At 36.1% G+C, this 15,481-nt stretch overlaps 1 protein-coding gene across 6 annotated transcripts in view; it reads left to right on the top strand.

Moving 5' to 3' along the window:
* DCBLD2 (discoidin, CUB and LCCL domain containing 2) overlaps nt 1–15,481 on the top strand; it is a 73,710-nt gene that overhangs the window by 32,514 nt on the left and 25,715 nt on the right. For all 6 annotated transcript variants that reach the window (XM_053565751.1, XM_053565752.1, XM_053565753.1 and 3 more), the window contains one exon: nt 1,578–1,715. In XM_053565751.1, coding sequence (XP_053421726.1) covers nt 1,578–1,715 — 138 coding nt within the window. The remainder of the gene's footprint in view (nt 1–1,577; nt 1,716–15,481) is intronic.

Raw genomic sequence — 15,481 nt, 5'->3', positions numbered from 1 at the left:
AAACTACTGAACTGTTTTCCAAAAATGTCTGCCATTTTATATTCCTATCAGTAGTATATGAAGGTTCCAATTTGCCTATACTAAAAGTAGTATATAAAGGTTCCAATTTCTCTACATCCTTTCTAATACTTGCTTTATTGTCAGTTTTTTTTAATATTACCATTTATTGGACATATATGTGGGAGTTACTCTGATTTCTCTGGGGCCCATCCAGGGTAAAGCATGGAGGTGGGCCATCCCTGGGGCTCTTTATAAAGAACAAAGTGAAAGTAGCCTGAAGGCAGCCCAGATAGGGTGATGTCTTCAATACTATCCCTGCATAGAGAATGGTCAGGAGGGTGGGTTAAGTCTTTTGAACTCCTGATGAACAGTTAGATTAGGGAAGCTAGTTTGTCTACCTTTCTGACAGGCACTAAACTTGTTTTCTCCTCCCCTTTCAGGATGTGTTATTGCTATCATTGATAATTTATTACCTTATACTCAGCTTTCTTCTTTTTTTTTTTAATTTTTTTATTAGAAACAAAAACCTTGTAAAGGACGAACGAACATAAATACATTCAGAAAAGGAATCAGACAAGTGCTACATCGAAATATTAAGCAATAATAATAATAATGCAAAGAAAGTAACATTCACATTGTCAAATAAGAGTATGTCTATTATAGAATGCTTTGACTCTGAGGTTCAGTATAGAGTCATCAGTTAACTTCTTATTTTTTTTATATCAAAAAATAGACAACCAATATTTATAAATAAAAGTAAAAGATAATTTTAAAAAAGTCTTGTAGACAGTAGAAAAAGAAGAAATACATCAAATTCATTCTACTTGATCTGAGTACCCCTGATATTAAAGTTGGAGAATATATATTATTATAAAGGAGAAATTATAAACATATATCACTTACAAATGAGAACACAATATCCTAAATAACATATTAACATGTTGAGTTAAAAATTAATGCCTTATTCTTTTGCCCATCCTTCCAAGGGACTTGGGATTCCTTTTTTCCTATTTTTGAATTTTAACACCTTTGCTTCTTTTCACAAATACTTTGTTTTAAGAGATCAATAAAAAGTTTCTAAGCAATTAGAGCTCTGTTGCATTGCCTCAATCTGCCACTTGGTGCTTAAGACAATGTAAGCCTCTCCTGGCTTCTCAGACTTTATGCACTAAGTTAGTGTGAAGTTTCCTTCTTTCTTCAGCACTGTCTCTCTTGTCAGCCCCCAGACTGGGTCAGGGTCCTCCCTGGAACCCCTTCACATATATCTCATTGTAGTTTTAATATGCATTTCCCTAATGCTGAATGCTGTTGAGCATCTTTTTATGTGCTTACTTGTGATTGTGTACATTCTGTGTTGGGGTGTCTTATTCAAGTCATTTGCCTTTTTAAAAAAATAGTGATAAGAGTTCTAGTCATTATTTTATGAGTGATATGAGTTCTAGTCATTATTTTATGCTATCATTATATTATGCTGATATATCCAGTTTGGTATATTATTCTGATTCTGTTATGTACATTGCAAATAATATTGACTTCATGAAAGTTATACCAAATATCTGCTTTTCTTTCCTTCCTAGGCAAATACTGTGGTCTGGGGTTGCGAATGAACCATTCAATTGAATCAAAAAGCAATGAAATTACTGTGCTGTTTATGAGTGGAATCCATATCTCTGGACGAGGATTTTTGGCCTCATACTCAGTTCTAGATAAACAAGGTAATTTTCATCTTATGCAATGGTTCCCACTTTTTGCAATTTCCAACAATAAAAATTAAATTTTTTTGAGTACCTGTTATCTGAAATTGAAATAGAGCAGAAAGACTGAACAGTTAATAACACCTATATAAATTTGACAAAATTTGAGCAGTTTCAGAATTCTAAAACTAAAGTGTATTCACTTTTATATAAAGTCCATATATTAATTATATTAATACTTCCCTTTCCTAGAGGAAATGCTGATTTTTCACTTTTATAAAATTAGAACTGGAACTATAATAGCTTTTTTTTTTTTTTTTTTTTTGCAGTTTTTGGCCAGGGCTGAGTTCGAACCCACCACCCCCGGCATATGGGGCCAGCGCCCTACCCCTTTGAGCCACAGGCACCACCCGAACTATAATAGCTTTTTGAAAACTTAAGAATTAGGATGCCCCATGACTATATCAATGTACACAGCTATGATTTAATAAAAAAAAATTAAATTAAAAAATAATAATAAATAAAAAGAGGTACTGGAAAAAAATATAATTAGTGAAATGTATTAAAGCTTTATTGTCATAGTTTACCATTATATGCTGCTGTGTTAAAGACCATATTACCATTCTTTTCAAAGAATATAGTTTCATATCACCAGGCGTACCCTGATTAATGCTGAGATAGTACAAAATAAACAAGGGTTGTTTTCTGACTTGCTAATGTTTAGAGTTTGAAGGAAGAAAAAAACTAAAAGTAATTCTGTTAATTAGAACGAAATTGAAAATTTACCTGAATCTCCAAGGTAAAGTGTAAGACCTGTATGAAATCTCTCACGTATTTTGGCTGCTATGGCCTGTGTTCTTCTAACCTCTGCTATTTGGAATACTCTGGTAAGCAAGTTTAGGAAGTGTTGCTATTATAAGAATATATCAAAACAGTCATTTACATTAGAAAATAGGTAATTATTTTAATATTCAATAATGAATTAATGAAGTTGACCAATTACATTGAAAATTGGCTTTTATTTTGTATTATATAAATGAGAAAATTACCAGGATTTTCTGTGTATGAAGATCTTGGGCACCGAGAATGACTGAGGGCAAACCAAGCTGTTCCTTTTCAGCTGTGGGAAGTTTGAGATAAACACTATGGTAAAAGTTTCACATAGAACGCGATGGGAGAACTGTTCTGTGTAAAGAGGCATCTGCTTTCACTTATTAGTTTATAAGCTATAGAACAAGGTGTGAAGGCTAATAAAATTCCTTGGAATGAGAAAGTGAATTCATGTGGATGGAATAGTGGAAAGAAAAGAACTGGAAACATTATGCTAAACGAGCAATTAGTATTTTTGACAGAGCTGGGAAAACTTAAGTCAATGTGATGTTGTGGGAAGGACACTAGGGAGTGCTGGAATCAAAACCTGTCTCAGCTGCATGCAAGGCGGGTACCGGGTGACCGCTGGCCAGTCAGCGTCACCTCCCTGAGGTGCGTATGGGAGTGAGTTGGTTGTGAGGACCGAATCTAATAATACTTGTGTGGTGCCTGGAGGCACATGGCATAGCGGACACACAGGAGGATGGTTTTTCCCCTTCCATCATTGTCTGTGCACGCTTATATTTCCCTACTACTATCAGATGAGGTGATGATGGATTACCGTTTTTTCAGTTTTACTTCTTAAAAATCTTGGGCTGATAGGCGAAAGGATAGAAAATAATTAATTCGCTTCTTACTGTCCTTCAGTTTCTTAGTATTAAAATAAAGTTAATTTTTTTTATTTTGATTTTATATTTGCTCTATTCTCTCTTCATTCTTTATAGATTTGAACGTTTCTGGAAAATATTCTCTCTTTAAAAAAGGTTCTTACAGGCGGCACCTGTGGCTCAAAGGAGTAGGGCGCCGGCCCCATATGCCGGAGGTGGCGGGTTCAAACCTAGTCCTGGCCAAAAACTGCAAAAAAAAAAAAAAAAAGTTCTTACATTCATTATTTAAATTATGGGGCTTTTTGACCCATGGAAACCTGAATGTCCTGTATTAACGTTACTCTAGAATTGACAGTGATCTCAGGTAACAGAGTCAGTATGTTCTTATAAACCTCTGTTCCAAATTTCAAAAGGCTGTGTCACTATTTCAGATAAATTTTTGCTTCCATGGATAGGTTTTGATATATCTGCCTTAATTAGGAACTTTTTGATAGCAACCCTTTTCAAAATCATAATCATCTTGGGAAATCCTCATTTCACAGCCATCCCCTGAAGTCTTACTTAATTTTGCAGTTGTTTTATGTGAACTAGAGTGAATTGGTTAAACTCTATCCAGGAGAACACTGAGGGCTGGTTGCCTTTGGTAAAGATCCTCAGTGTGTTCCCTCCAGGAAATTTAGCTGCCACATTGAATTCCGTGAGTATTTTCAAGGAGCATAAGTACATGTCGCAGCTTAGAAGTCCAGTTGAAGATAATAGAGTATATGGGAATAAAAAGATTGTGAAAAATCTTGTTTAACAGCTACTTCATTTGTTAACACTCTCATGCAGATTTGTTAATGTTAGAGTACGAGTTATTGGTAGAGTCATGTTTTGGGGTAACAGACTAATTTTAATTACCTTATGCAAGAGCCCCTTGCAAAATTACACAAAAATTTGTAATGCTACTGACATTTTATTCTATAAAGTAGATTTAAAAACATAGCATTTAGGGTGGCGCCTGTGACTCAGTGAGTAGGGTGCCGGCCCCATATACCGAGGGTGGCGGGTTCAAACTCAGCCCCTGCTGAACTGCAACCAAAAAATAGCCTGGCGTTGTGGCGGGCGCCTGTAGTCCCAGCTGCTCGGGTGGCTGAGGCAGGAGAATCGCGGAAGCCCAAGAGCTGGAGGTTGCTGTGAGTCCTGTGAGAGTCATGGCACTCTACTGAGGGCGATAAAGTGAGACTCTGTCTCTACAAAAAAAAAAAAAAAAAAAAATAGCATTTATCATTGGACTTAAAAAGTAAAATGAGTGATGAGTGAACTAATTTCCTGTTTTTGAATCTGTATTCAGTGATGGTCAAGTTTCTAGGAAGAGCTCAACATTTCTAGGACAATTCTAGATGATGAATTTTTTTAGTTGTTCTAGTTATAGAATAATGAAATCTACATTTGCATGTCCTTCGAGGCAGCACTTATTTGCGTTGGGGCGGATGTGTACATGCATGATTGGAAAGTGGTAATCCTGGTTTACTTTTTGGAAAACACTAAATCACTTGAGAGGAAATGGTAAACTTCATTACTCAATTATTCTCAATTATTCTCAATTTCAGCAATTGAGAATTTTGTAAAGGTCAATCTAAAGTTCACCTTCATTTTTTGGAGAAAAACGGTAAATAGTTAAAAATTTGATGTGACATAAAATGACCCAGTGTGTAATAGATTATTAGTGTACTTTCTAAACAACGTATTCATTGCCTGATGCCCCTTGGAAGCTAATGACAATGTGCTTAAGACTTAATGAAAAGCTGAGGCTGTTAACAAGCTGTGGTATATGTATACCATGGAATACTCTTCAGCTATTAAAAAAAATGGAGGCTTTACATCCTTTGTATTAACCAGGATGGAAGTGGAAGACATTATTCTTAGTAAAGCATCACAAGAATGGAGAAGCATGAATCCTATGTACTCAATTTTGATAGGATGACAATTAAGGTTATGGGGGGGGAGGAAAGGCAGAAAGAGGGAGGGAGTGGGGTGGGACCTTGGTGTGTGTCACACTTTATGGGAGCAAGACATGATTGCAAGAGGGACTTTATCTAACAATTGCAATCAGTGTAACCTGGCTTATTGTACCCTCAATGAATCCCCAACAATAAAAAAAAAAAAAAAAGAAAAGCTGAGGCTGGAAAATATTCCCATTTAACAGGGTTATTTTTGCTATATGATGGATTATTTTCAGAATTAACACCAATAGTATAATAATTTTCTGATTGCAACATTTTTTGACAGTATTTTTGGCAAGTATTTTCTATTTCTTCCATCTTACATCAGATTACACTAATTTATAAATGAAACATAGGACTGAATGGAGAATTCCTTTTTTAATAGAGTCCAAATTTCTGTAACTGGTAATTTTTTTTCTTCATGGAATGTCTTTGGTTTTGAAAATAAAGTATGAATTTCTTAGTCTGCTGCCTGAATAACTATATGGTAATTTCATAAAATACCTTTTGTTCTCAGTAGTACACTTAGCTAGATTTCTATTTGTAATATTTCTTTTGTGTTCTAAGTTTTTGTTATTTTATTTGGCAAACATTTAAAAATGCGTATACCATTAAACTAATCTTAGTAATATTTTATTGATCTTAGTAAGCATCTTTTTTACATTGGTCTCTTTAGATATGCCCTTATTTACACACATGTGAAGGAGTTTTGGTGTGAGGAACACAAAGGCTTGACACAGAGTCTATGCCAGGGGACTGAGGAGCTCAGGGAAGAGTCCTCTCAAGCAAACCTCGGGTCCATCTATTATTTATTTATTATCATAAAACAGGAAGAAGTGTTTATCAGACACCAGCAGTGATAAGGGAGGATGTGGAGAAGATTATATAGAATGATCTCCACCTTTCTTTTTACGAAATCTCTGACCTTGAGTGCAATCTTTGCCTCTACCTTCAAGAGACCTTTGGAAGTGAGAGAATCTTTATTGCCACACCACACATGGACATTCTCTCTTGGAGGTCAGTTTTCTGTCCACCTGCATGTACACAACTAACACACCATTCTCGTGACTCTTCGGTCTCTCAAAGCAGAAAGCAAGTCTTTGCTCCAGGTCAGGAAACAATAGTCCCTACACAAAGTGAATATATGTAATGTTTGTGTGTTTCATATAATTAACATACAGAAAAATATTTGTATTTGTGCCAGTTTGTCAAACAAAGGTGCTAATGAGCAAAGTGTTGCCAATTTTGTAGAGAAAGAGAATTTAAAACAGAATTAGTCATTAGTCTGTTAAGCTGGTGTTAACTGAAAGAGGCAATTCGACTTCTAGGATAGCTTATTCTAAGCCTGTATATGAACAACCTGAAGAGCACCTTAATGATTTTAGTGTTTTCTTTGACTTTCATTCTTTTAGTACATCAGGAGTGCTATGAAGGGACAACATGATGTGTTTATGCTTTCTTGGCTTTATCCTTCACCACTGATCAATACTAATGTGTTTGATAGTGTCCTAGAAACTATGTAGATCACTATGTAGTTATTTTTTATTATATGTGAATTTAGTTATAGAAAGCATTTGAATTGAGATAGTTAACAATATGTAGCTTATAACCTATCTGACCACTTGGTTTGTTGTTTAGGCAACTGAGCCATGCCTGTATCACCCTTAAGAAGGCCTTAGTTATTTTCATCTAAGAAAATTTTCCCTGAGCTTGTACTGTGGACTCTGTTTCCATAGATGCCATTGTAGTATTTCTTAGAGAAATATAAGATTTGTAAAAAGAGAGATAGTATAGTATTTGGTACTTAATAAATGTTAGTTAACTCTGAATCACAATAAATTATGTGGTGCTATGTATGTAAATCTCTTTGAACAAAAATGCAGACAGCAGAAGTCAATACCAAATTCCTAGCATTGGAAATAAGGAATTAGTCCTAAGATTACATAATAATACAATTGAGAAAAATTAGCAGCAAGAACAGGCTTGTCCTACAGCCAGCAACACGTGAACAAAGTAGTTGTCCACCTATTTACAAGGCAAGGTTACTGACAAGGTGTGAATTACAAAAGCAGGACTACATGTTCCTAAAGGTTCTGGAAAATTGGGTACCTAAAGAAAAGTAGGGCAAATAAAGGAGAGAATTACAGTATACATTTTCTGGAGTCCTTTTGGGTTAGATTATACTGTTGAGACTAATGACACAGTAAGTGCTTCCTCTCTTCTGGGTCACACAAGGAAAAGGGAGAATGTCTGGCTTCCTCAGCAGGACCCCTGAGGGCATTCTGCTCACTACTACCCTCACTCGGAAGCATTTGTGTAGTAACATGTATGGTACAGTCTTCTGTATGTGTTCAGTGTTGCCTGACTTCTCTCTTTCTTTCCCCTTTCATTCTGGCCTTACTTGCCCCTTTCATTCGCCATGCACATTCCCACCCAGGGCCTTTCTTTGATGCCCACTGTCTGTTTTCAGATCCACATAGCTCACACCTCACTCACTCCCTTACTGATTTTAGAGTTTTATTCAAATGCCACCTTTACTGTGAGGTCTAACTCGACCACTTCACTTAAAATTGCCACTCCCTAGCCTTTCTGACTTTCTTACTCTCTGAATTTTCTAAAGCACTCATTATCTTCTAATGCACTACATATGGTTGTTAACTAATACTACGTATTATCTGTTTTCTCTTACTCTGCATTGGAGCACCTTCCTCATATGCAGTTTTTACCTGGTTCTTTGTTTTGTCTCTGGTGCCCTAGAATAACACCTAGTCATAATTGATGTTTACTAAATATTTGCTAACTGAATAAATGAATGAACTGCCTGCCTGGCTTTATCTCATGCATCAATGCAGATATGTAGCATATGAAAGTAAATTGTTATTCCTTCCAGGATAACTTCTTTTTATTTTTAAAATTTTTATAGCAGTTTTATTGACATATAATGCATGCACCATACAGTTCTTCTAAAGTATATAATTTATTAATTTTCCCATATAGTGGGAGTCATGCAATCATCACTGCAGTCTATTTTAGAACATTTTCATCACCCCCCCCCAAAAAAAACTCTACAGTTACTCCACATTTCTCAACTCCTGATCTCCGCCAGTCCTAGGTGACCACTAGTCTACTTTTTATCTGTATAGATTTGCCTATTCTGTACATTTCATATGAGTAGTTCACGTAGCATCTGGTACGTTGTGACTGGCTTCTTTCACTTAGCATGTTTTCAGATTTCATCCATGTTGTAGCACATTATCAGTACTTCATCTTTTTTATGGCCAAATAATACACCAGCACATGAATATACCACATTTTGTGTATCCATTCATCAACTCACAGACATTTGTGTACACGTTTGTATAAATGTTTGTGGGAGGTATGTTCTCAATTCTTTTGGATATAACCTAATAACAGAATGTCTGGTTCATCTGCTAATACTGTATTTAACTTTTTAAGAAACTACCACACAGTTTTTCAAAACAGCTGGACCATTTTACAATTCCACTAGCAGTGTATGAGGGTTTCAGATTCCCCGTAGCCTTGGCAATGCTTGCACCGATGTTTTTGATTCTCATAACCCTAGTGGGTGTACAGTGGTATCTCATTGTGATTTTGGTCTGCATTTCTCTGATGGATAAATGATGTTGAGCATCGTTTTATGTGTTCATTGGCCATTTATATATCTTCTTTGTCAGATCTTTTGCCCATTTTTTAGTTTGTATGTCTTTTTAATGTCATATAATGTTCTTTATGAGGATACTAGAGCCTTATGGAATATATGATTTGAAAATATTTTCTCCCATTCTGTGGCCTTTCTTTTTCGTTTTTTTTTTTTAACTTGAAAATTAAATTATTTTGTCTTTTGTTTATGGAGATATAATTCACACACCACAAAATACTCCCTTAGTTATACAATTCAGTAGTTTTCAGTATATTTACTGAAAAATTGTGATGATAGTAGTCAGCACTGCTGTCATGGAACCTGTTGTCATTTCCCTCCCCCCCCCCCCCCCCGCCACCCGCTGCCAACCCAGCAACCACAACTTGACTTTCTGTCTCTGTGGATTTGCCTGTTCTGGACATTTCACATACATGGAATCAAGTTTGTAGTCTTTTGCGTCTGGCTGCTTTCACTTAGCATAATGTTTTCAAGGTTTCGCCATGTTGTTGCATGTGTAATTACTTCATTCCTGTTTCTTTCTTTTTTTAATTTCAAAATATTATGAAGCAGAAATGTTTTGGCTATATGAATTATTTTTGTACAGTTTGAGTCAAAGTTATAAGGATGCCCCTTACCCATAGCGACTTTTTTTTTTAATTTAAATAATAATTTTATTTTTTTCCTTTATTTTCACATATACATGTGTTCATTAGGCTTCCACCTTTTGCCTTCACAAATTTTAAAAGGCTTAAAATTAACAACAATAACAATGTTTAAGATAGGGACCAGAAACAAAAACCTCGCAAAGAAAGAACGAAGAGAAATACATTCAGAAAAGAAATCAGGTGATTGCTGCAAAGAAGTATTAAGCAATAATAATAATAGTAATCCAAAGAAAGTAACATTCACATTGTCAAATAAGAGTATGTCTATCATAAAATGCTTTGACTCTGAGGTTCAGTATAGAGTCATCAATTAACTACTTCTTATTTTTTCCCCAAAGTATCAAAGAGAATAGACAACTAATATTTATAAATAAAGATAATTTCGAAAAATAGATCATGCCAAATCTTATAGACAATAGAAAAAGAAGAAATACTTCAAAATCATTCTACTTAATCTGGATACACCTGATATTAAAATTAGAAAAAATATATTATTATAAAGGGGAAATTACAAACATAATTCACTTATAAATGAGGATGCAGTATCCTGTATCCTAAACAACATATTAACAAGTTGAAGTAAAAATTAATGTTTAAGTAATGTACTTTAATTAAAATCAAATCCAGTTTACGTGAGAATTAGTCACTATTTTTTTTCTTTTCCTTATCCATTACCCATAGTGATTTTATTAAAAGTTTAATTGCATATATGTACATACCTGTTGCCTTTATAAAGACAGATTAGAATCTTAGCCAATGTTCATCATTAAAGGAAATACTAAATTTCCAAGAGAAGTTAGTGAAAATAATATTAATGTACCAGTAATTAACTTTGAATTTATACGGTACTTGAAAATAAATTTATTGCCCTTTTAAAGTTTCAAAAACAGAACATTTTCCATTATGACTTCTCTGCACTTGACTTTCCTATAACTGTAAAAAGAATGCTTCACTTACCTGACATTAGCAGTGATCCCCATGTTTCATATAAATGAATTTTCAAGGTGACTCAAGGGCCAACACTTTTATGGTAATTATATCACCACTTTTCTTCCCTTATTAAATAGATTACTGAAAGTGATTTTTAATCCTTTTTAGGGTCATCATGATTGAATGTATTTTCAGCTTAGCCCCACCCTTCATACTTCAGCTCTTTAAATTACTATTACTGTTAATTACTATTGCAGTTAATTTAATGAATCTTTGTCATTTAGTTAATGACTCCTACCAGTCATTTCCCTCATGATGTTATCTTCATTCATTTATACAAATACTTATTGGACACTCAACTGCATGCCAGTCACTGTTCTAGGCACCAGTGATGCAGTACTCATAGGCAAGCAAGTTACTGGTTACCTAATCATTTTGTAACTTTCAAATTGCAGAGTGCACCAGAAAGAAATAGTTACAAAGCACCCAGCTAGATAAAGGTGAATCTTTAGGAGGTTTTTTGCTGTATATACTTTTATAAAATGTCGTGATATAATATACATATAAATGGTTATTATTTATAAGTGTAGTTCTGTGGTATTAAGTGTATTTCACACTGCCATTGTAATGGCTACCACTAGTCCATCTCCAGAACTTTTTCATTACCTACTGAAACCATACCCAAAAAACACTAACTCCCTTTAGCTACCTCGATATGTTCATTTTGTTTTCCCTAATTAGTAATAGGAGGTATACTCTATATTCTATATCTGGATCCTCACCCTGTGTCTATGCTCTCACATCTGAAGAGAGAGTAGGATAGTCATTTTGAAATAATTTTGTGGTGTAAATAATTTAGAGCATGTAAGCTTGAAAATTTTAAATTTTTATTTTAAAAAATGATCTTTTTCTCTCTTAAGTACTGTTGGTGGGAATATAAATTGGCAAAGCTTTGTATTCCATTTATTTGTGAGTGAGTCTGATTTTTGCAAACTACTTAGACCTTTTTTCCTTTTCTTTTTTTGTTGACATGTGGTTTCACTCTGTTGGCCAAGGCTAGCAGTGGTATCCTCATAGCTCACTGCAGCCTCCAACTGCTGGGCTCAAGTGATCCTTCTACCTCAGCTCCCGAGTAGCTAGAGCTATAAGGCCCACACTATCATGCCCAGCTAATTTTTGTGTTTCTTGGAGAGACAGGGTCTCACTCTTGCTCAGGCTAATCTCAAGCTCCTAGCCTCCATCAGTCCTTCCCTCTTGGCCTCCCAAAGCTCTGGGATTACTGGCATGAGACACTGTACGTGGCAGCCCTTTTTCTTGATAGTGTCCTTTGAAATACAGTTTTTAATTTTGATAAACTTCAATTTATCTACTTGTAGTTTTTTTCTTAATACCTTTGATGTCATATTTAAGAAACTACTACAGGGCTTGGCACCTGTAGCTCACTGGTTAGGGTGCTGGCACGTCTGAACCTGGCCCAGGCCTGCTAAACAACAATGACAACTACACAAAAAAACAGCTGGGCATGTTGGCGGCACCTATAGTCCCAGCTACTTGGATGGCTGAGGCAGGAGAATCACTTAAGCCCAAGAGCTTGAGGTTGCTGTGAGCTGTGATGCTACGGCACTCTACTGAGGGCACCATAGTGAGACTCTGTCTCAAAAAAAAAAAAAGAAAGAAAGAAACAACTATGGGTAGTAGTACTGATTTACCCAAATAATACCTTCTAAAAGTTTATAGTTTTAGCTCTTAAGTTTAGATACAGTTTGAGTTAATTTTTTTATGTAGTGTAAGGTAAGGGTTCAATTTCATTCATTTGCCTGAAGATATCCACTTGTCTCAGCATCATTTGTTAAAAGACTATTCTTTCCCTCCATTGAATTGTCTTGGCACATTTGTTGAAAATCAGTTGTGTTTATTTCTTGACTCTCAGTTGTTCTATTTCATTGATTATAACTTCTTATACATTGGTATGAGAAGTGTCTAAGAGAGATGGCTTCTTTTGAGCTGTTTTCATTTTGCCCAGGCTGAGTTCTAATATATGTTTGGAGCATAGTAGTAATGGCAGTTTTCTGGAAGGCTGTTTATTGGGATAAAATTCTCAAGGGAGACACATTGTAAAGCTGATTAATTCCCTGCTTAATTTGGTGGGTTTTTTCTTTTCTTTTCTTTTCTCTTCTGCCTTTATGATGTTCATAAACCTTAAAACCTCAAAGCATGCATTCATGAATTTCTTTCTTTGTCTTGAGTCTTCTTGGCTCTCCTTGTAGCTGTCATTCTGAATTCTTAATTTCTTCCTAAAGAGCTCTTTTGAGCCCCCATAGAATTTGAGAGCAAGGTCAGTGAGTTGCACATTTGCATGGCATAATGTGAAGTTTCAGCACTGAGTGGACTTATAACTAAGGCCCTGTTCTGATCTAATATATCCATAGTTGACCAGTTTTCTGGCATGGGGCCTGCAGGTAATGGGGCCAGCTAGCAGTCATCTTAGGGTTTGAAAGCCATATGGGACCACACACTACCTTTCCATCCCAGGCTGTTAATCTTAGAAGTTCAATTTGTAATCTCAGAAGTTGGAAATTCTTTGGGTGGAGCAGGAAAGTGGAAAATCGATTCTAAATGATGCTGTGCAAAGATTGACAGGAATAACCAGACTATAGTAATTCAGTTTATCCCCTTTTCCCAGTTGGTCAGCTAGGTGGTAGTGAATCTCTATTCAGACATGTATCCTCTTAAACTTTTAAAACTTAATCATCGTTTAAATGCCTATGGTGTATAGATACTAATCTCTACAGTTGTTCCTAAAATACCACTTTCCTGTTAGTATAACACAATTATTATTCTTACTTTCAAGACATATTTCATTTGGATAATAAACATAAAACTTATTCATAATTGTAAAGTAGAGTGATTATTCTGTGCTTGTGGTGATAGCAATTAATAAATATTTACTTGTCATTAATTGTCCTCATTTTAAAATTGAGTACATAGGATTCATGCTTCTCCATTCTTGTGATGCTTTACTAAGAATAATGTCTTCCACTTCCGTCCAAGTTAATACAAAGGATGTAAAGTCTCCATTTTTTTTTAATGGCTGACTAGTATTCCATGGTGTACATACACCACAGCTTGTTAATCCATTCCTGTGTTGGTGGGCATTTAAGCTGTTTCCACATTTTGGCAATTGTAAATTGAGCTGCAATAAACAGTCTAGTGCAAGTGTCCTTATGATAAAAGGATTTTTTTCCTTCTGGGTAGATGCCCAGTAATGGGATTGCAGGATCAAATGGGAGGTCTAGCTTGAGTGCTTTGAGATTTCTCCATACTTCCTTCCAAAAAGGTTGTACTAGTTTGCAGTCCCACCAGCAATGTAAAGGTGTTCCCTTCTCTCCACATCCACGCCACCATCTGCAGTTTTGAGATTTTGTGATGTGGGCCATTCTCACTGGGGTTAGATAATGACAAGGTCATGGTGGGGGTGGGGGAAGGGGAGAGCAGAGAGAGAAAGAAGGAGGGAGGGGTGGAGAAAGGGAGAGGAGAGAGAGGGAAGGAGGGAGGGGGTGGGGCCTTGGTGTGTGCCACACCTTTTGGGGGCAAAACACGATTGCAACAGGGACTTTGCCTAACAAATGCGATCAGTGTAATCTGGTTTATTGTACCCTCAATGAATCCCCAACAATAAAAATAAATATTTACATACCATCAGTGATTTTGGCAGTATGCTGTCTGCTATCACCATTGGTATATTGGCCACCCTTGACACACATTCTTTAGCCAAACATTTATATGTGAAATCACTTATTTTTGTGGTTGTCTTCAGTTGTCTTCCAGGTTTTCCTCTTTAAAGGTTAGTAAATAATTGGACTTAGCCAGACATGCTAACAATCAGAAACTTGTATTCATCCACTAATTAAGTGTTCATTGAAAGCCTCCTATATACCACACACTGTGATTGCTGCTGGCAATACAAAGGTGAGGACAAACAGCCTTCCTCTCTGTTCAGGTCTAGGCATTATAGAATTGATGTTGTTTGAAGCTATATGATTACATCATCCAGTTGGTCTTACATAACACATAGTATTGTGAGAACAAATAATAGTCACCTGTTCATTAAAACACACAAAACTTAAGCACCTACTGTGTGCTAAAAAGTGGTTTGACTTGCAAAGGTGATGGACAGCTTCTGTGAGGAGTGACAGGTAGGATTAGGTCTTTGAGAAGAGTCATCTAGGCTAAGGGAGGGTGGGAAAGCCTTCCAGGCCAAGAGAGTAGCCTGTGCCGGGAGAGACCACAAGCAGGCTAGAGCGGTGAGAAGCCCTGTAGGTACACAGGAGCCTGGAGGGGTAGAAAGGGCCAGCCACTTAAAGACCCTGTGGACTTCATTGAGGGCTTAGCTCATCTCAAGAGTATCATGGAAGTTTGTGTGTGTGTGTATGTGCAGTTTTTGGCCGGGGTTGGGTTTGAACCCACCACCTCCGGCATATGGGGCCGGAGCCTTCCTCCTTTGAGCCATAGGTACCGCACACATGGAATTTTTTTTGACCAAAAGCCACCTTTTACATGGCCTGTCAACTAGGTCTTAATTAAAAGCAGATTCACTCTTATTCAGACTTACTGATTTCTAGGTAGAAAATGTTAACATTTAAAAGTTTGTTTTCTTCAGAGTAGTGCTTTTCCAAATTCAGTGTGCTTAAGGTATTACCTGGAAGACTTGTTAAAACATATTTTTGGGGCCCCCCACCACTATAAATCTGGACAGGGTACAAGGATTTGAATTTCTGCCAAGATCTCAGAAGATGCTGATGCTGCTAATCTGGTCTGTGGACCAGATTCTGAATAGTAGTTAGTTAGA

This window comes from Nycticebus coucang, chromosome 16 (assembly GCF_027406575.1).
Source record: "Nycticebus coucang isolate mNycCou1 chromosome 16, mNycCou1.pri, whole genome shotgun sequence".
Classification (NCBI taxonomy): Eukaryota; Metazoa; Chordata; class Mammalia; order Primates; family Lorisidae; genus Nycticebus; species Nycticebus coucang.
Note: the sequence above shows the minus strand (reverse complement) of the source record. Positions and strands in the feature narration are given on the sequence as shown.